The sequence below is a fragment of the Thunnus albacares genome, chromosome 4, assembly GCF_914725855.1.
Source record: "Thunnus albacares chromosome 4, fThuAlb1.1, whole genome shotgun sequence".
NCBI classification, from domain to species: domain Eukaryota; kingdom Metazoa; phylum Chordata; class Actinopteri; order Scombriformes; family Scombridae; genus Thunnus; species Thunnus albacares.
The window spans coordinates 9,549,673-9,572,683 of record NC_058109.1 but is presented as its reverse complement, the minus strand read 5'-3'; the positions used below and the strand labels follow the sequence as shown (position 1 = coordinate 9,572,683).

The 23,011-nt window shown below is 38.1% G+C and overlaps 1 protein-coding gene across 2 annotated transcripts in view; it reads right to left on the bottom strand.

Annotated features, from left to right (window-relative positions):
• The window catches only part of igsf21a (immunoglobin superfamily, member 21a), a 187,871-nt gene extending 165,618 nt beyond the window's left edge, over nt 1-22,253 (bottom strand). For both annotated transcript variants that reach the window (XM_044347688.1, XM_044347689.1), the window contains exon 1: nt 21,861-22,253. In XM_044347688.1, the coding sequence (XP_044203623.1) occupies nt 21,861-21,999 (139 nt within the window). In that variant the 5' untranslated portion in view covers nt 22,000-22,253. The remainder of the gene's footprint in view (nt 1-21,860) is intronic.
• Between the last annotated feature and the right edge of the window lie 758 nt (nt 22,254-23,011).

The window sequence follows — 23,011 nt, the reverse complement described above, 5'->3', positions numbered from 1 at the left end:
CAGTGGAGGTGAGTTAATAGATAAAGAAAAACTATTTGAAGCTACTATTCTGTCCTCCAAGAAACTTATTTGTACTTCTGTAGGGCAATTACATCAGAAGATGACAAATAGGTGTGACAGATACTCTCATGCTAATCCATTCTTTTGCTACGTCTTATTTCTTGCATGCATTGCATATATTATGCATGCATGCACGTGTGTTTCCTTCCTTAACAGAGGCACCGAAAGGGTGGTATATAAGGGGATGGAAATTTGCAAGGACTTTACGCTGATTGAAAGGTTTTTATTTGTTCACACAAAGAAAACGTCAGGGTAAAAGACATATACTAATAGAGCTCAATGTGAAGGGAGGATGGAAGCCAAAAGGCTCACAGAAAGTTTTCCTCAATTCTAAGAAAATTTAATCAGGTGTAACAACAGTATTAAGTCTTGAAATTAAGTCTTGTGATTTCATTATACATAAAATATTTAAAGCAAGAGGCAGTGTGTCTTCGAAGTGTTATGTGTTAGACTATACAATATTTATCTCCATTCTTCCGGCTATATTTTACAGCATGTTTGTGCAATGGCAGGTAAAGCAGTGGGGTTGCCTACTTTCTTCCTTCACTATCTTTTATTCTGCATGATTGAGTGAGATTTACCTCCGTGTTAGCTGTATTACTGCCAGTGATTTTGCCAAGACTGTTTACAACAGCTTTTGTCATAAAGCCTTGGTTTGTCTTTTAAACAGTCAGATTTAAAATAGTGCTAGGACGTGGATTTAACCAGAGCAGGTGTTGCTTGCATCTCCAGTGGGCGTATCATTATCATCCAGGGTTATTTCAACTTTCCATCCCGTGTGTGCATAATCATAAACAAAAGAAGTAAATGTGTTGTTTCAGCCAGATCCTTTCCTGGCTCAATATAGTATAATCCTCTTGTCATCTGATGTCTTTCCTCATGGGTGGAGCTTGAACAATAGGATTAATATTAACTACTGTGTAGCCTCAGATGGAATGGTTAAAGAGTAGGAATTATGAATAGCCCAACCCTTGTACTGACACGATTCATTTTACTCTTTATTCTGAGATTACTATCCTGAGCACTGATAGCAGCCAGTGTGGTCCCATCAGGACAATGGCTGGATGGGATGGAAAGGATATAAGGGATGAGACATGCATTGACAGACTCTCTGGAGTGTGACAGATGTCTGCTTGTGTCCCTTCACAATATGCTTTAATTCTAGAAAGAAAAAAAAAAAGTCATCTTCCAATCTCATAGAATCTATTATGCCTGAAACAGATGGTTTACGTATTGTAAAACTGCTAATGGCACTTATTTCTACATTTTATGTCAACTGTGATGACGACGCTGTTGTGGGAAACTGAAGCACTGACCTTTGTTCCTTCCCTCAAACCAAATGACAGAGAAAGTGTCAGTCTGACACCATAATCTCCTAATGATTCATACTCAGCTGTCTAACATATACAGCACTGCCCTCCATGTTTTTAAAAATAATTAAATAAAAATACAACACGGGTTACTTTTAATTACATAACATCTGTTTTGTTGTTGTGGCATCAGATGTCCAGCATCTGACATCAAGGACATTTCACTGAATTCCACTGAAGTCAAAGTGCAGTGAATTTGTCTAATTTTTAGTGCCACAATCCAAATTGAGGCTTGGCATACATATTCATTGAGTTTGCATGGAAGAGGGGATTAGATAAAATAGCAAACAAAACTGATAATACACTCTATTGAATCTACAATCTGACTGCATTCTGAAACTGGCGTTTTCTATCCCTGAGTGTTACTATGACATGATGGAGGTCTCACTATCCTGCAGAATGTATCCTAATGTTCACTCAGCTGTGACGAGAACTAATGTGAGCTTTCTCTTACATTCAACTCCCCTTGGAAGAGGCATCCACATGAGAAAACTGAGCAGCTGAGTGGGTGCGTAAATCAAACTGCTGAAATGACAGGAAAGCATTTCAATTCAACTTTGCCATTGCTTTTGCAAAACAGGTGCATAACAAACATTTACTACATAGGCCAAAGATATTATGCAGGTTTAACAAGATAACTACATCAACACATACTGAAACAAAGTCATTTCACTTGACATGCACACAACATAATGCTTAGGGGCCATGAGCTAGATCAAAATTTCTGTTGGTCTTAAGAATGTCCTCGACCTCATTCCTAATCCTTTAATTTTGCAGATTTGCCAACACGAAGTACAACCTGATATTTATTTTTTTATTTTTATTATTTCTTATTATTTCGTTCCTATATAATATAACTGCACAATTAAAATAAGCCTACACTAAACTTAGTGAGGGGAATTTAGATATGTTTGACAGCATCATAACAAATTATGCCCTTGTCACAGCTTTCCTTATTGTTATCTTATACAGTATATAGAGTCCTTGTGTTTGGTGTAATATCCATGGCGACAGAAGTGCCAGTCTGTAACTGCGAGGTTTAGAAAGTCTTTCTTCCTCCTCAGCATGAATAAAAAGTCCACTACTGATGATCAAAAAGAATCCTCAACCAACAGCAGCACTTAGCACCTGCAGAACATCTCATGAATTGATGCAGAGTGATTGGTTTTAACCTGATGTGGCTATGTTTACAATCCAAGCCATTTTCGACTCTAAAGGCCAAATCAACAAAAGGATTGCACGGCTTTTGTGGCCGCTAAACCTGTGTAAATGAGACAAAAAGATAGCGTGTAATTCACAAAGCACCCGCAAACGGTGTAATGCTCCACAAACTGCGCTGCCAAGTAAATAGCATCATGGTGCGCCTGTGCCATTTGCATGTATGTAAATTAGGTAATATTCATACATTCAGCATAAAATTGTATGCAAATAAGCCTCGTTGCAAAAACAGTCCGATTCATAAAGACCAGCGCTAACTGCCACATGCAATTAGGGTGTCGTTATTAGGGTCTTCAGACAGTTGGTGTTAACTGCGCGCATACTCACTCCTAACTCACTCTCTGTTTCTCTCTCTTTCTCTTCAAATCTTAAAGCTTGTGAGGCACTGAATGATATTGATATTGAATTATATCAATGAAATTATCAGTCAAACATTGTGGGGGTTGAAGGGGGGAGGGGGCTTATCTGTACCAATCTGGATCCTAAGGATCAGTTTGGGGATCCCCTCAATTCTCCTCCTTTAGAATGCAAGAGAATACACTACAGCACCGTAGCAAGCCTCAGTCGAAATCAGCATCAGGATCATTACCATTTTTTTTGTCATCAACAACCTTGACGCAATCAAAAGAGTTTAGTTTTAGTTCATGACAAAACCCTGGAAATAGAGAATCCCAGTCTGCCAATCTAATTATTACACACTTCAAGTGCACAGCTCTCCAGGCCAGTTTCCTCCTACTCCCTTTCCCTATTACCATCACTTCCCCATGCTGCTCTCTAAGTTTGATTAAGTACAGTCCAGTGGGGGTGTTTCAACACAAACTTGATCCATGACCAAGAGCTAACTTCACTCTGCTGTGTCAGAGACAAAGATCTTGCGCAAGCGTTCTTTTTCCCTATTCCCACCTCATATTCATCATTTTCATTACAATCTAAACCTTGCGAGACATCTAATAATACAGAGGATGAATGAGTTTCTAAGCCTGTTGGGCTTGGCCACCCATTGTCTAGGGAAAATGAGCACGAGGGATACAAGATTACATGATTTCCAACACTTTCGACACAGAAAAAAAACAACACACAGTGCTTTCACAACTTTATATGAAAAGTATCTCCAAGGCAATCATCACTAAAATCTGCTATTGCCAATCATAATTTCAAAATTTGTTTTTGTTCCCTTTTTAGAAAAAATCTCAGCTACAAAGATTAGATTTGACCTTAACACCATGGTGTTATACAAAAGATTTTCATAAACTGATACATTATAGATATTTTTGAATGCTGTGTCAGAAATATTCCACTGTCAAGATAAATTACTGACTGGGTATGTGATCGTGTCAATAAAGCTTGAATATTAAAGAGAGTAAGCTTGGATCAATGAGAATAAACTTAATTTTTGGTATTCAAGTGGCATATGAAAACAGGATCTTAAGTGCCAAAACCCAATTTAAGAAACAAATTAAGAACTGCTTAATATTAAAGGGGACCTCTTATGCTCATTTCCAGCTCTAGATTTTTATTTGTAGGACTCCACTATAGTAGCTTTGCCTGATTCACAGTTCAAAAAATCTCCTTATTTATCTTATAGCCTACTGGCCCTTTATGCAGCCCCTCAGTTCAGCCTCTGTCTCTTAACAGGCAGTCTTAGCTCCCGTTTCTTTAAGGCGCCCCTCCCAGTGAGCCCACTCTGTTCTTTCCAGAAGCCTGACGAGGGGCAGCCGTATCAGAGTTGTGTTAAGTTACCGCCGATGCGAACCAAACATTTCCTGCTTCACTGCTTCATATTAAAAGCTTTTAAATGACTAAATAATGGAAGATTTTTGTTGTAAAGAATTTACAGGAAATTAAACATGTTCTTCACCGAATCAGCAGAGCTTAGTTAGCAGCACTAAAAACCGGTCACATATGGAGATATTTGGAGCTCTTTGTTCAGCAGATCAGTTAGAAATAATGCACGGATGAATAGTACAAGCTGAAACACCCACAGTGCGATATTTGATGAAGAGCTGCAGACGACCAGCACACCTCCAACAGGTAAACTACTTATGTGTAATGGAAAAACACTCACAGTGTGCCAGCTTGACTTGAGTCATGGCTCGGCATGACTACCTCAAAACAATGGAAAACGCCATAATGTTAGCGGAGCAGAGCAGTGAACTTATGTGCTGTGCATGGAGCAGATGACCATATAGAGAAATCCATCACAAGCTGATGTCGGCTTGGGCTGAAAGTAGGAAAAGCTGTTGAAAACTGAGCGTTCAGAGCAGTCTGAAAGCCAGCGCTTTGTGCTCACAGGAATAACTTCTACATACGTTTACCTCATTATTTGACACTTTGGCCACATTTAATATGATCATCCAACAATGTAACATTATGTATATGACTGAAAATAAGGAAAATCATAATCTCCTTTAAAGTGACCCAGTGGTCAATATAACTGAAGACAGGGTTTGTATCTGGAAGTATGTTTATGTTGTTATACATGGCCTATATTGTGCTGAATGATTAAAAATAAAATGGCATCTACAGCAGCAGTAAAGGTTAATGGCAAGTCATTTAAAAAGCTAAGTTTGGCATTTTGTGAGATCTCAGATGGAAATTTCTGTTCACGTAAAACGTGGACCGCTCAATTTTTTCAGAGGAAAACTGCAAATGTGCTGTAAATGGCTACAGTTCACATTGACAGACTCTCTGACCATTGGATCTAGGGAATGAATTGTTTGTGTTATTGGGATACAAATAAACCTGATGTTATACTGCATGTACTAGATTAACTAGAATGAATCTAATTCTATCAATTAGAAATCATGACATCTGTGGGTAACATATATTCAGGTTGCTTTTTACAGAGAATTGAAGATCTGTCAGATAAACCAGGACTATTGTCCAAACATTGAAAAGAAAAAAATTACAGATCTACAAAACTATAAAAGGCATTTACAGTAATAGAGAAGAAAAATGAAGGGAGACAGATCAGCAGCATTGCTAAAATCAGCCTCTTCTTCTCAGGCTTGTAAAACAGCTTATGCCAGGGACACACTGTCTGCGTAAGCAGCGTGTGTGTGTCGCAGAACCTCTTGCTTTTCATTTCAGTCCCCATGTTCACAGGTTGGAGCAGCCACACATCCCGTGTGCAGCAACACGTCATCTAGAGATTCAGCGTCTTGCCCATTTTTTCCATGAGACGTGCATGGCTCTCAACAAAAATAGATGGTGAAAATGATCTGTTGATAGTCATATTGACATCATACCAGTGACATTACACCTTTCACTATAGTTTCAATGTCTATATCTGTAGAATATATCACAGACATGAAAATATAGTGTCACCACTGCGGGTCAGCCTGCATGGTACATGCCAGGGCAGGGAGCCTCTCTGGGTGTGAACTACAGCACAGACAGTCGGTGACACACGGAGCTTCTTTTCTAAACTCCTGCTTGCTTTCTGTGATATTAGTTCAAACTGGTATTCCTGCCTGTTGTTTTACCTGCTTCCAGACAGAGATTTGGTGTTGTTATTTTCCTTATTTGTTGTCAGTTTCCCTCCTGACAGTCAGTTTGGAGGTTTGTTTGTCAGAGCGTGTTTGGCTTGTTTGGGGAACTTGGTGTCGTTGTGGAGGGATTTTCTTCACTTGGAGCGGTGACAGCAGGGTTTAATCAATATAATCAATAAAAAACCTGTGCTGTATAAGGAGTGTATGTGGCTGCCACAGAAGTAGCTCCAACCAGGCCCAAGCATGCCTGTCAGAAAGAAAGCTGCTTTCACCTCACATTAAAATGAGCACATATTTCTTAACCTTTTTCTGTCTAAACTAAATATAAATTAAAATTAAAATGAATTGGAATATTCTATTGTTGATGGCAATCAGAGTCAAACTCTATAAGAAAGATAGGGCTGGCAGTGGCAGCGCCGCAGCAGCAATGCTGCCTGTGTGGACACCTCACGCATGCGAGCCTCAGCAGTTAAGCAATGCACACGCTCAGCTAGAGGTAGGCAGTGTGTCCTGGGTCCTAGAACTAGAGCTGAGTGACATGCCACACATGACACTTAATTGATATTTACATTCACCAACTGCCAATTGACCTAAATTTGCTTAAGTTGGTACGTTCTGGAAAGTGTTGTCCCCTGCAGAAAAACTGCAGCACCCAGATGTCAACTACTCAAATGCTTCTGCCTTGTCTCGCCTTTGTTCTATAGTTTAATCTAAAACCGAGCAAAAAGTAACTTAAGTGTTAATACTAATGCTTTAATAGCTTAGTGTATTTTCTAAAATGACCTTTCAGCAGATCACACTGTATAATGCCATATTGACTTTTGGTCATATCACCCATCCCTACTTCAGACATGTTTCATTGCATTTGAATGGTTAGAATTTGTGAAAAAACAGTTTGCTAATTTGACTGATTAGAGAGAACAAATTGGGTTCTCTGACAGTCTGAAAACTTATGCACAAAGGAAACCTTAAAGGGATGCAACAGACAATACCTCTGTCTTGTATACATTATACCTGTAAAATGGCACAAGCACAGTGAAATGTTATGTAAAATGTTTTACTCAGGAAAATATTGAGCATATTAAATCTTCTTTTTTCTGAATATTTTCACTGACCCGTTCAGGAAGCCATTTTACACTGTTTCCATGGATTCATGTAAAATATTTTGATAGACAAACAAATAACGGGACTTGTACTAGCTGATAGTTATTGCTAAACATAATGAAGAGAACAGGAGCTTGTTGCCTTACCTGCTGTCACAATATAAGGTAAAACCCTGGCCAGAAATAGTTGGTCCACATTTTAATTAAAAAGCTAAAAGCAAACTTCCTTTAAGGAAAACAAATTATACTTAGAACTAGGGCTACAGTAAAGCAGAAATTATGAACTAATGGTTACAAAAAAAAGAAAAGAGTGGCAGATAACCTTATGCAATGAGTGCTGCACTTTGCAAAGATAACTGTGTAAAGGTTAAGCATCAGTGTTTGTAAATTTAAACAGTTTAGAAATTCATGATTGCATTCCTTAAGAGATTAGAATCAGAAGAGAACAGAATCACACCATGAACCCACATAATATGCTTTCTTCTATTATGTGAGGGATCATAACTACTGCTACTTGACAATATTTTATTATACTATCCTGAGAAAATTGTACTGTAGCAGAAAGAGTTACCAAGTAAAAGGCACAAGCCAAACTCACTTTCAGAGTTAAATGAACACTGACAGTTTTATCGGGTAAGCATAAATTAAATAATCTTTGCCTTATATGAAAATTCAGAATGGAGGAGCAAACAGCCAAAAGTTAAGTGTAATCACCAGAGGAGCTGAAACAACCTTGCAATATTAACCTTCGTCTTGAAAAACAGTTAAGTAAAATAATCACATCTACACAGGCTATATCCATATTGACTGTAGTTTCTATTATTGTATAATTCATGTCACATGTTTAGGAGATTAATTCTCTGAACTTGCATGACAAGTTCTGTGGCAGATCAAAGGTTTGCTGATAAATGTTATCATAAATGACAGATGTTATAGGATGAACACAGAGACTCGTCCTATCGTAGACTGATTCCGTCTGTGAAACTTCACTAAGACCTGCTCCCGTGAATAGAGATTGATGTCTTCATGATTTTTAGTGATAGAAAATGTCGGGATGCTGTCCCGAGGGAAGAAAGTCTCTCTGTGGCTCATATGTAGGAAGTCAGCATACATATAAGGAAATAATCTGTTGTCATGAAATGCATAGCCCACACAATCCTCCTTTACTCCCATCTGCACAGCTTCAGCCCATCCAGAGTGACGTCAATGTGCAGATTAGTGCTCCCCCCCCACCCCCCTCCCCCTCCCCCCTCCTCTCCCATCTCTTCCCTTTTTCATGCCTAATCTGGACTTTTCATGAAACCTCTGTGATGCTGCATTCACTGCCTATAAGATAGCTTTGAATAGCTCTAGACATACGAAACTGAAGTGACAAACTAAAAAGCCAAAACAGTGATTTAGGATTTTAGAATTACTACATATTGAGAGTATAGGGAAGCGTAAAAGGAGGCTTTAAATTACAAGAAAAAGAATAGGATTCCCAGTCCGTTAGGTTAAAGTATAGATGTTTACATTTAAAAATGTATGAAAGAAAATCCTCAACAGTAGAGAAAATATAAAGGGCTTACATATATTAATATGTAAGAAAGTAAAAAAAAAATAAAATATATATATATATATATATATATATAAAGGGTATTTTGTACTATATATATATATTTATATTTATATTTATACATATAGCCTATATGATGATTTTGGAGGATGTAGTTTGTGGTGCTCTTAAATTATATTACATTATACTGAGAGGTGTTTCTATATGAAATCTACTCTCACTGATATAAATGCATTGGACAAAATATTAGAAACACCTTTCAGTTTGAGGCAATATAATTCAACAGCACCACAAAGTAAAGCCTCTAATACTGACCATAAAACTGAATCTACAACTCTCTAAAAAAGTTTCAACTAACGTTTTACCCTTCATGAAGGAGGGATTTTTTGCAGGGCTGTTGTAATGTACTGCTTCAGTTTTAGCTAGGTGTACCTAATAAACTGGCAACTGATACATTACTATAGACACACATTTTGACACAGAAAATTAAAAGAAAAAGTCATGTGTTATTTCCCATTAGGTTTACTTATCTACAGTGCTGATTTCTCCTTTTCTAGTGAGCAAAGTACAATATCTCCTGTCTTATCATCTCAGATTTGGTTTATTTTACTGCTAATGCAAGTCATGAAGATCCTACATGTTTCTTTATACCATAACCTTCATGTACTGTACATATTGTATGCTAACACAGAAAATCACAAGGACAGCCAGTGTTTTATCTTTAGGTCACAGTGACGTTGAATAATTCCACTTGCTCAGGTACACAAAAAAGGGTCATTGCTAGCAAAAACAAAAGCAAACTGCAAAGAATCAGAAAGTTAGTACATGAAAAATCCTCTGCGCACAGCAGTGTTACTCTCGGAAGCTTAAACCTCCCGTGATAAACCATGAATGCAGAGATAAGTGTCATGTATAGTATACAAGGCACTTCTCAAAGTCTTTAATAAGGAGGCTAATGTTGGGACACAGTGGCAGAGCAATTGTTATTACTCAGCAGCCGTGTTTGAACACGATAAGCAAAATTGCATAATCCACATTAGCATAGGAAACAGTGAGGCGAGAATACACTAAAACTGCTGATAAAGCCTGTCAAGAAATTCCTGCTTATGCTGGCTGCTAATTTCAGAAAAAAAGGGTCTAATATTAAAATACTATATCCATGAAAAATGTTAATAGATAACATTTCTGGTATGGGAGCATATGGCACTATTTGACAATAATGTAGGCCTACTGTACAGTAGATCACAAACAGGAATATGATACTTTTTTATAAGTAGTCTGTCTTGGGAGAACTTTCTGAGGAAAGCTTCTCGACTCTTTTTCCTATCTCTCAAAACCACCAGCTGCTGAGGGAATCAGAGTTGCTTCAAACTCCCACGCAAGCCAAAGACATCAGCAAGGAAACCTACATCTGTGTATGAAGGACTTCAGGGGTAGAAAGGGAAGTTACTGTACTGTTTGAACTTCGTTGCCCCAAGCATTAAGTTGTCTCTACTAATCACAGGGTTTATCATTTGATCATTCGGAGCATTGCTGCTTGAAAACGCAAACGTATTTTAGTCATATAGGCAAAGGAAAGTTCATTTTTCCTTGATTCTCTCCCTTACCACTTTCCATGCAAGAGGTTGTTGCGGTAGCAGAGGGGGAGGACAGATTTATCATAATGGTTAAAGATTCTATTGCATTATTTGCATTGTGGGAGACATACAGTATGCCCTGTGGTTGACCCCCTGGGCTTGAGGCTTCCAGGCAACAAGTCATCTTGGATGCAAACCCCATAGTTGAAGAAGCAAGCTGTTAATAAAATATGTTAATGGATTTCCAATGACTGGTTCACTGCAAACACCACACTTTAGCTCGTCCAAAATGTCAAAGAGATGATTTGGTTTCACACATTTACCTGAAAGGCAGATAGCTGGCATGTATGCTAATGCTCAGAATATGTTATTCTCTCATATGTGGCTTATCACTGTCTCAGACATTTCAGGGTGTCACGCTAGTGGGATGGATGCCTTTGAAGAAACTAAAAGCCAGAATTTCTTTCAAGATCAACACCCATACCTCAATGTGAAAAGCAAATGCATGCACAGTTGAGAAGTGTAAACCTGCTTCAGACCTGCTGTTGGAAATTTTGTAGCTTAAGTGTCTGAGGCGTGTTAAATAATAGCATAACAAGTTTATTCAGCCTCTCTGTGAAACAGCACAATGTGATGTTCACAAAATAAAGGTTTGAATCAAAGTTAAAGGACTACAATAGTCTTTGAGATCTTTGCCATTGAGATTTCTGCGAACAAAATTGGAGGTGAATGGAAGAACAGAGTTTGTAGTGCTCAAAGAATGATTATATTTATATTATATATTTTATTTATATATTTTTATATTTGGAAAACTAAATGTCAGGAAACAATGTGCTGGTTTCTCTAGGACACATTTTTGAGTTCTCTACATTTGGTCCAAAGTGTTATCCCTCTGCAGTAGAAAAATACTCACTGAACACTGTAACCAGGAAAGTTGGGTACTATGCTTGAACAAAAACTAACCCCATTGCTAGATAACACTTGAGGTAGAGGGGAAATGTTTTTCCTTCTCCTTTTTGTGATTTGGATGAACTGACCCTATAATGACAAGGTGAAATAAAAACTACATCATTTTCATGTTCTTTTATCCCTCCCAAATGTCTGTTCTAATTCATATGTCTCTTTTTTCTCCCGATAAAATATTTTTGTCCAAGTTTTTGTCCTGAACTTGGAGGCATATACATAAATGAATCCAATTAAACTGATTTGGAGTGACTCGCTAACCCCCCCCACCACCACCAACTGCTCTTGACCACTTGTGGGTAGTAAATAGGTTAGCAATATGGAGGGTCAGAGGTGTGTGTCTGGGTTTACATTTCCAGAAGAGTGTAGCTGTGCTCTAAATTATTAATTAATAACTAATTATTTGTTCCTTTGTCCTGCACCTTCTAATCTAACAACCCAGGTAACGGAGGTGTGGGTGGAGGCCAGCGATCCTCTTCAGCTCCACTTTGCTTTGTATTCCCTGATCTACACCCATTTATACGAGATCCAGTCAAATCTGAAGAATTTAATCAGATCCCTTTTGCAATTATATCCTGCCCACATGTTTCATTTAACTCGGAAATGCGTCACATTACGGAAGCTAAAAGTGCTCTTCACTCTACGCAGTTACTGTAAAGCCTCTCTACTTAATAATCAGATAATAAACTTTAAAATTCCCTGATGTCCTGCAGGGACTGCATCACCCCCCAAAGACCTTCTAAGGTCATTTTGATTTTTCAGTAAAAGCTATTTCATTTTTAGCACAGTGGTGTACATGTACAAAGCTGGCTGAAGCCCTTCAACAAAAGCTGTCATTTCTGGGTCACTAACCTGTTTCAAGTTTTAATATGGCTCTTTCATCACATTAAATGTAATTTCAAGTTACAAAAGATCCTGACTAAAAGGTGTGCATAACAAAAATTATACTTTAATTGAAGGTGATCGCTGAAGGAGACAATTGGTAGTCACAAACGGTATCTACAGTGAAGTTATTATTTACCACCCAGCCACGCTTGCATGGTATTGCTGCCCTGATGTTGATCAAAGTCCTCACAACTACTGTAAGAGACTCAAAGCAGTGTTGTGTTGCTGTGCGGTGTGACAATGGGTCCAAGTGAGCTACACTCTCTTATTCTTTGATTAAGTTACTATCCGAAAGCAATTAAATGTTATACTTTTTTTACAAACTGCAGCCCCCACAGTGTTCCGTATAGTGGACTGTCGCATCAGAGATATCAGTAGAATACATAATAGAGTTTAAAGATGAATGGGGTCCTATCAGCTGCAGAGGATGGTGTGATATTAAATTATGCTACCTCATGTCATACACAGTTTATTAAGCCTAGATCTAGATGAATTAAAAATAGCCTAGAGTAGTTTAGATTTTTATTTATTTATTTAATTTAAACTTTATTTAACTAGGAGAGTCTCCCTGAGATTAAGAACCTCTTTTTCAAGGGAGACCTGGCCAAGACAGGCAGCAGCATAAATAAAAACACATAGTTACAGAGAGAAAACACAAAAGGAAACAAAATTAACGAGAAGTACAAATAAAGCAAGCATTGGGAACTCATATTTCAATTGTCAGTTTTGTAACCAGGTAAATTAAAAACATTGACATCTTAAGGAATCTGCCTCTAATTCTTTCATTTTGGATTTAAAAGTATTTAACAAGATTAATTCATTAAGTTTCAACTCATTCTGCAACGTATCCCATGCCGAGGGTGCAGAATACACAAATGCCCCTTTTCTAATTTCTGTACGGCATTTGGGACAGAAAGCATAAAGAAGTCCTTAGAACACAGTATTGTCTGGCACTTTTCTATGTGATAAAACCACGTAGGTAGTATGGGAGCAGACCATGAATTGCCTTATATATATATATAGATGTACCAATGTAAGAGCCTATGGGTGGCCAGAGAAGGCCATCCTACCCGAGAGTAGGAGTCTGACTCACAGTGGTGAGTCAGAGCTTTAAAATTGGTAATGAACCTCAAGGAAGCATGATAAACCGTGTCAACCATATGAAGACACTGAGCAGAGGCATGCATATATAAAAGATCACCATAGTCCAACACAGGTAAAAAAGTGTCAGAAACAAGTCACTTTTTTACATTAAAAGAAAAACACAACTTATTTCGAAAATGAAAACCCAGTTTTAGCCTCAGCTTTTACACCAGGTTCTGCACATGTGGCCTAAAAGTGAGGGAGTCATCAATCAAAATACCCAGGTATTTATAAGAGTTGAAACCTCTATTTCACTTCCCTCAAGAGTGACCACTGAGGGGATATTTTGTGTCCTATCCCTAGAGTTGGTAAACAACATAAGTTTGGTCTTATCAGCATTAAGAACAAGTTTCAGCTGAAGTAGGGTATTTTGGACAACAATAAAAGCATTTTGCAAGTATTCAATGGCCTGTTAAAGAGTTGATGCACAGAAGTATATAACAGTGTCATGACCAAGATTATTGACCAAGATTATTTATATAAATTGTGAATAAAAGTGGACCTAATACAGAGCTCGGTGGTATACCCTTGTAGATGGATACTATATCAGAACATAGACCATCACATCTAATGTACTGAGTAATGTATATATGACCTATTACTAAGGTAGTATTGTTTGCTTTGAGAGTCTTGCGTTAAGAAGTTTTAAAACATCATAGTCAACTGTGTCAAAAGCAGATCAATAAAGGGTAATGCAAAATGTTGCTTCTTGTCAAGTGACACAGTCATTTACCACCTTCAGTGCAGCTGTGATGATTGATATGTTGATAAAATGGCATTGGTGTATAAAGACTCCTTTAGTTGATTGCTGACAAGAGCTTCAAGAATTTTAGCCAGTACTAATAAATTAGATATTGGCCTATAGTTATTTAAAATAGATGAGTCACCCCCTTTTAATAAAGGGAGACCAAAAGCAGTTTTCCATAGGAAATTCCTCATTTTACACTATAAGGTTAAAAAGATATGCAAGAGGCTCTGCTACAAAATCAGCTGCCAATTTCAAAAAGTAAGGATCAATAAGATAAGATCCTGAGGATTTTCTAGGATCTAAAGTTTTTAGGGCTTTATGAACTTCTGGGATAGAGAAAGGTATGAAATTAAATGACTGAACAGTATACAGTGGAACGTCAGTACAGGATTTCATAGACGCAGAACAAGCACAGTCAAACAGAGAGCCAGGAGATATAAAGTGGTTGTTAAAACAATTCAATATTTCTATTTTTTCATGAACAGCAACTGGATACTTTATAGCAAAGGTAGGTACAGCTTGAGAGTTTTTGCTCACAGAAAGGGATTTTATGGTTTTCATAAATGTCCTAGGGTCATTTATATTTTCAGTGATGACAGACAAATAATATTCTGATTTGGCTTTCTTGATAAAAGAGGAGCAGTTATTTCTTAGGACAAGCCAATCAGTGGTTGAACCTTTTTTTCCTTGTCTTAGCCCAAGCCGAGTTATGCTCATGAATAGTATCTGCTAGCTCAGAGGAAAACCAGGGGTTATCACGCCCCTTTACTCTCCTGAATGGGGCATGTGTGTTTATGATTTGCGTAAAACCATCATTAAAGAATGTCCAGCTGTCTCCACATCAGGGATCCGCTCTGTTCTACTCCAATTAAAATGAAACAAATTATGATAAAACCCCTGTTCATTAAAATGTTTAAGGTTCCTCTTACAAATGACTCATGGTTTTAATTAAGGGACCTTCATGTTCCTGATAACAGCAAAAACATAATGGTCACTTGCAAAAAACATCAACTGCTGAAAATTTATGAGAAGCATTAGTCAGAATCAAGTCAATTAAGGTGGACTTCTCAGGTCTTTTAAAATTTGGATGAGTGGGTGAATTAATCAACCGTGTAAGACTGACGGAATCACAAAAAGATTTAAAATCGTCAGATACTGGCTTAAGCCGATCCCAGTTAAGATCACCAGCTAAAACAATTTTTCAATAATTTAGTCTGGATAAGAGGTGCATCAAAGACTGCGACGCATTGTTTAAGGCAGATGGAGGCCTATTGTATTGTGTAACACCCAACAACAGTTATACAGATGCCCTTGGCAATATCCACATTCACTGCCAGAAATTCCAATTGCTTGCAGATTGATTCAGACAGAACTACCTGTCAGCACGATAAACATTGTATCCATCCATGTTAATATCTTTATCAATAACTGAACTTGTCAGCCTAGTTTTGGATATTACAACAATGTCCATATCTGTTGATTTAATCCATATTCTAATCATATCCATCGTCCATTTTGGATAACAAGCTGTACACATTGAGATGATTAATATTTAGATCAGACTTTAGATCAGAGATTTAACTCAAGGCTAAGGTTTGGTTGCACGTCACCAGATATAAGTAACAGTAACACAAATCAATCATCTCTGTTTAGCAACACTACATGATGATTCCTTTGACGTTTCATATGTTAAATCTGAACGAGATCTCTCATTGAGTGTAAAGTAGTTATGTAACACCAGAAGGCTTTGAAGGCGGGATAAGTCTCTGGGTAAATTCCATGATAAGTTCATGTCCTGTGCCAACAGCTTTGGGGTTTGCACAGATTGTACAACAGCCATAGAGCAAGCGCATCCATGAGCAATGTCCAGTGGGCAATACACATTGTTAGATGTACTCACCCAGGAACGATCACTTTTTCATCAGTCCCACACAGACAACACATAAAGTAAAGTCACGAGAAACGCCATTGTTTCTGTCCAGAGAATATGTGGGGGTGTGTGAGTGCATAGCAGGCTGCAGACAGAGGAGTGGAAATGAGGATATTGGAGGAGGAGATGCGGTGGTGTGGCTAGGAGGAAAGGCCACGCAGGTGGAGACTGAGAGGTGCAGGAAGTCTTCAAGACCAAGGAGAGTTGGAGAGATAGATTCAGAGGATCAGAGCAGTTTGCATCCCAATTAGATGGTCCAGGAAGGAGATATCCTCATACTCTTCATAAAAAAGTTTGCAAATGCACTATGTGAATACTTTGCTTTACTTCAGTATGAATGTTAAAAGAATAAAAGACTTATTAGTAAAAACAAACAATATTTAACACTAATGTGGACTGACATGCTGCCATCTTGGATGGATCATTCAGTTAAGTAGAAATTAGTTATGAGCAAAAAGATCTATGCTTTTACAGTAATTTCCATCTTAAATCTACTCCTCCTAATATATAGTCCTGAAAGAAAAAAAAACATCTATAAAATAATTTAAACAGTCACAATGACTGACCAAAAAAACAATAGCAGAGCAAAACAATGAAGACGGCTTCTAATCTGAGCATAATCATTTTATATAACTGCTGAAAGCTGCAGTGCTGATGCAAAGCCTGGTGATTGTTAGATAGTGGCATAACCACAACTCATTTTCCAGCCAATATCTCTTCTCACTTCCTGTTATTCAAGATCAGCCATCAGTAGCTGACAGGCACAGTGCACCGGAAACCATCAGATCCAACAGAGATCCATGCCTGTTAAATCTGTCAACACTGCTATGATGTACAATCTACAAGCCAACCTGTGCTGTGAGGCTGGACATTTTCTTCAATGCTTTATTCAGCAGGTGGAACAAAAGGTCAATAAACTCTTAAAATCTTATATGTTTCAAATTTTAAGACACATGACATGAAAGTTGTTCAACATGTGTCAGATTCAAACATTCTTACCTACAGTACGCCAATTGTAAGCATGTGATGTTACCTTTTGTGTATTGCCACTATAATTTCACAGCCAATTGCCTGTAGCTGTAATATTGAATTTTGTTTTTCATTTTAACTCCTTTGCTTGTATTCTTTAACTCTAACAACCACAGCAGTGTGTTGGGCGGTGCATTATGGAAAACAAGTCCTTTTTCATAATGCTCTGTATCCCTTTGACCTTTGACACAGTGAACATGAGTCCATGAGGGTTGATTATTTTACTCCTTATCCATGTAATATTCCTGTTAGTTTCTACTGGTAGCAAATCACTACAGCCTGCCTGGCCCACTTCCTGATCTAAATAAAATCAGACCACCTTGTACTTTACTGCATTGCTCTTTGAACCCGCATGCAGCTGTTCAGACCTGAACCTAAAGCGGCTGATAGGACATGCAAGGACTGCACATGAAAATGTTTTCCTTCATCCTCTGCAACACTGATTGATTAAAACAAGATAAATATGAGCATATGAGGAGAGACGCATGATTGATTGCATTGGACAGCAAAGTGTCACTAACTGTGAGAGAAAACAAGGATGGATAATATTCATGTAGCTTTCAAGAATTATGTAAAAGGACATATATCACTTATTATAGTATTACTGTGTAAAAAACTTCATGTATTCGCAGCTTGCACTAAAAAGTGAAAGGGAAATGAGATACAGCATTAGAAATACTTTGATTTCTATTAGGTTAGACTGATCTTAGAAAATGGTCTAGGCCAGAGGATGAATATGAGTGGAAATAGCAAGCCAACTGCTCTTACAAGAGGAAAAAAGATTCAAAAAGCTGAAATTTTATATAATTCCAATTCAACTTCTGAACACTCTTTTCTACAGTTCCTAATCTCTTAAAGAAATTTCTGAAGCTCTGTGAACCAATCCTGTTCTTCCCTAAATGGCACTGTAATACAGACAATAATACCACCGTCTGCCAACTTTTTTATTTATTTATTTTTTTATTTTTCGGAGAGGGTGTGGCTGAGGTCTGTAAGGACAAAAAATCCATCAAATTACCCTGTACAAGATTTAAATGTAAAAACACACCCCTCTTATCAACCAAAATTACAAATGGGATTGCATTAGACAAATCACCATTCCCGTCTAGCTGAAACCATAAGAATTAAACTTTTTGCCCAATTAAATTCAAGGATGTAAAGTGTATTAATTTCTCCCCTACAAGAAGCCATAAATCAAAATGTGACAGCAGACAGCAATCTAAGAGCAGCAGTTTTGATTGGTTAGTCAAGATGAAGCTGGACAAATAGATCATCTGCCTCTCTTGGTCCTTTGGTATACTTAAGTATCGAGACATCAGGTCCCAATTGTTAAAAGCAAGGGTTGTATTCAATTTAGTGACATCAACTTGCATGTTTTCTGTGTGTTTTTGTAAGTATTTCTGGGTATCTGCTTTTTTCAAACAGTCACTAGTCTCTTTAATTTAGGTTTAATTAATTTTGTGAAAACACCACTTTGTGGATTATGGTTATGGGCCAGACTATCTCTTGGTCGGGCATAGTAACTTCTTGGAGTCTTGTTGTCAATGTAATGTCGCCAGGTGACCAGCACCAAGAAACAGTCTGGCACATAACCCTGCATAAAATCACAATGTTTACACGTTGTACAAATACAATAAACAAGATATGACGTGTCAATTAGATGTGCTGGTAGGCAGATATTGTTACCTTTGGACTGAGGCAGGCTAGATGTTTCCTTGTTTCCAGTCTTTATGCTAAGTTATGCTAACTGGTGGCTTGCAATTTATTCATATTTACCATGCAGACATGTGAGTGGTATTGATCTTCTCATCTAACTCTTGGCCAGAAAGCAAATAAGCAAATTTCCCAAACTGTGAAAATAAGTCATATCCACAGTTAGTTGACACTAATTAGCTAAATTGCAAATGTGCACTGCTATGTTTATGTTGCTACACCAATTAAAGCTCAGTGTTAAGTAGTAGTATCATTTCATTAAACACTGCGGGCTTTTTTGACAACAGTCCAAGACCACTGCTATTTAGCCTGCATTTAACGATTGCACAAACATTGACATCTTTTATCTTATGTGATAGTTTAACATTTTTGATACATTACAGCAAACTCAAGTTATTTTCACACTTCATCATTTGACCTGATTGGTGCTACTCTAGTTTAATTTACATGATGATTACATTAAGTACTTTAAAGAGCTTGTGTTTTTCTACAGTTTAGAATCTGACTTCATCCTGGCCAATTTGAGCCACTGCTATACAACTGGACTGAATTTGATTCCTCTATGAATGTTTGACCTACAGTGAAAGCAATGAGATCAATCCTTATAATGCTGTGTCTCCACTAATGCTGCAAAAGTCAATCAGATGAATCAGGTGCTCTGGAGGCTGAAAACACAGCTACATTCTTTGAAAATGGACATAAAACTGTGCCAGTGCCTTAGAAAAATACATGTTCAGTCCCTTACTACAAAATTATGTAATGTGGAACACCAACATATACTGCATTTATGGTATACTAAAGCTTTTATAGTTCCACTCACTAATTACACTCTACTGTTTGCGCTCATACAGTGGATATATAATATATATGTGCATGCATAAGACAAGTGTAAGAAATAGCTCCTGGGGAAACATTAAGTATACAGCCACTGAGTATGTAGCCTGTTCTTGAAACAGTGACTCTGTGACATGCTTAACGGCCAAACATAAATCTTAAACTACTGAACTTCACTAGCTGAGGTTAGCTTGTAGGCAAGGCTGCATTAAACAGGGGACTGTTCCACAATTTCTAAAAGGGAAGCATATCTGCCAGACAGCGATGGACTGTAACTTAAATGAGAGTTTCACTCTAAAATGAAATAAGTATGTGTCATTTCTCAAAATTCTTGCTGACATGAGGGAAAATGTTGAGGAAAATAAAAATGTATGGCATTTCATTACTTGGGAGAGAGATGAGAATGGAATAACTGACCACGGGTATTCTCTTTGGTGAAAAAAAAAAAAATCTTAAGACACTGGTGCACTCATTGAAATAGAGAAACCTTGATTTAGTTTTAAAAAAACACATAGACACAAGAAAATAGTACACCAGTATAAATTGAATGTGATATCCAGAAGACAGCAGACATCAGTTTATATAAAGAATATTGCCAGGGGGAAAAAAAGAAAATGACAATAAAGGTGAAATCCTAAGGTGTATCCATAGAACAAATCTATTTTGTTGAAACAGCACTGACAGCAAAAGCCAACGACAACTGTGCAGTCTGTCCGTAAGTCAACTCAAATCTTCCCAGTTGATCGGTTAAATTCTACCCTTCTCTGTTTGTTTACATGGAAATTACTGTTAACTACTGCATGAAAAATCTCACAGTCATTCAACTGTGACATGTAATGAAACCAGTATAATCTAACCTATTGTGACAATTTCAAATGAGCATGACTGCATTATTGAAGTATAGCCCTAAATACTTTACACAGCACAGGGCCTGTGTGTAGTTCCTCATCATCTGAGCAAGTCAGACCCAGAGGCATTTTTTATCTCTTAACATTATGTTAAGCTCAACTGACATAATGATTTCCTATATGGGTTGTTGAAGGTCAAAAACACTTCAAAACAACAAAATCCTCAGCTAACAGCACGGGTTAACAGGTTAGTTTGTAAAGCATGCTTCTCTGATGTTGGAGCAAGGAGACAACTTTCTTATAAAGTCCTACAAACACCACAGTGTTATCACCAGTCCACTGAGTTATGTGCCAGCTGAATGAACAGCAGCCTTACTCTTTCTATATTTCTCAGTAAAGGAATCAAGTGCTTATATTGCAGTCCTGTATAAAGCTCTTAATGATGCATGACACCTTGCAGAAAACAAAATGCCTCTGCAAGCCACAGGGACTACATGTGAGGACAAGCACTATCTCAAAAGTAAGGGAACAGCTCTACATTCCTGTCACCAAGTGCTTATCTGTTGCAAATATTTGAATGTAGTGGCTTCCCTTAAATTGCAGTGCAACAACATCCCCAGTCTCATCATCACTGCCTCCCAAAAAAAAAAAGACAACCCTATAAAGGACAACCCAATTCCTTTAGAATATTAGTTCAAATCCAGAATTCGCTGTCATGAAAAACGATGTGTTGTGTTTTCATCTTCTAAGCATCATCTAAACACGTCAACGGAGGACAGAGGGAAAACACGCGACAGTGATGCCACCGCTGTACTGAACAGACCGTGCTGAAGGCAGACATCTGCATAAAAAAAAATACACTTTAATGTTCTTCTGGGCAACAACTGAAGAACTAACATCTGTTGAGCCCAGGTGCCACATCTGGTGTGCCAAAGCCACAATGACCAGAGCGCCGAGGAGTGCGCTTCAGCATGCTTTAGTTCTGTGGTGCTCAGATAGGTGCTGTCATGCATCCTGCTCGTGATAGTCAATGCAGATGAATTAAGACTTAATACATAACTAGGCCTCCTTCAACCCCTCTTCTTGCATTTCCTTTGAGCACATCGACACCACGCATTGTGCAGTCTGAACTGAATCCGACCATTATTCATTGATTTCTCTAGTCCACGACTTGGTTGGCACGGAGGGGGAAAGTTGGCAATAGGCAAGAAAGGCACCGATCGCCTCCATCCGGCTGTCCTGTTAATGGCCAGTTCCTATTTCACCTTCACATATGAATTGCTCAACTCATTGACAGTTAAGCTACCGTTAAACCCCACGCATGGATCGGAGGGGTCAACGCGATGGTCCGACTGTGTGAATTGTGAAAATGATATGACAGGGTCAGACTTACCGACGGCTAAATCCAGTAGATCTGCGCACAAGAGCAAGCACAATGAGAAGACGGTCATCTTTCCCTTATTTTGCAATAAATCCCAAACTCCATCTGCGTTTACATGCTCTCCGGGTTTCGGCTGTGTAATCCCCACCATTCCAGAGGTATGCGATTGAAAGGTGCCCCCAAACTATTCATGATGCAGCTCAAGTCTAAGTGGAGAAATCGGAGAAGTTGACTATGAATACAGCATTCAGAGCGGCGAAAAACGAGCATCAGATCCCGAAAAAGAAAGGTTGACGGACTGACTGCGATTTACCGAACAAGCGAAATGTTTTTTTTGTTTTTTTTCCCTCCCAGTTTAAACAATATGGAGCTGAGCTGAGCCGCGTAGCAGAGATAGGCTCTGGAAAAAACGGAGAGGTTTGGATGAAAATGTGCTCCTCTCTCTCTCTCCCCCCCACCTCTCTCTCTCTCTCTCTCTCTCTCTCTCTCTCTCTCTCTCTCTCTCTCTCTCTCTCTCTCTCCTCCCGCCCTCCAGACAGACGCACAGTCATTCCTGATCACTCGCTCTTTTATTTCACACAATTTTCCCTAATCCTACCCTGGATTCAGACCCCTCTAAATCTGTCCATTAAGCCGATTTATTTCTGTTCGATTTTTTCCTTTGCAAAAACCGGTTTTTTAAAAATCCTCATGCTCCGTATGCTACATAGCCTATATTACAATTGCAAGAATACAAATACAGAAAGTAAAGCAGTGAGCAGACCATGTCCGGTTTATCGAATCATCAGAAAAGATTTAATGAATGTTTAGTTGTCATATTTTGTGCAGGGAAAGAAAGAAGGGTAAAATCACTACTCTGCTATCTTAAATAGATACTGTTACTAGGCTTTCATGTTGCATTAAACTATGATTCATTCAGCAGGAATGCTGTTTAACGTACTATAATGTCTACAAAATCCAAACAAATCTAACCGGAGCACATAAACATAATAAATATATTTTGTTGGAACAACATTAAAGCTCATAAAGACTTACTTGAACTTTATGAGTAGCTGTGTAATGGTTGGTCAGGTTTGGTCGGGCAGGTTAAAATCACTCTTGTGGTTCAAATTGGCTGTGATCCTTTTGTCTCTTTTAAGATCATCTAGTGTAGATTCAAGTGT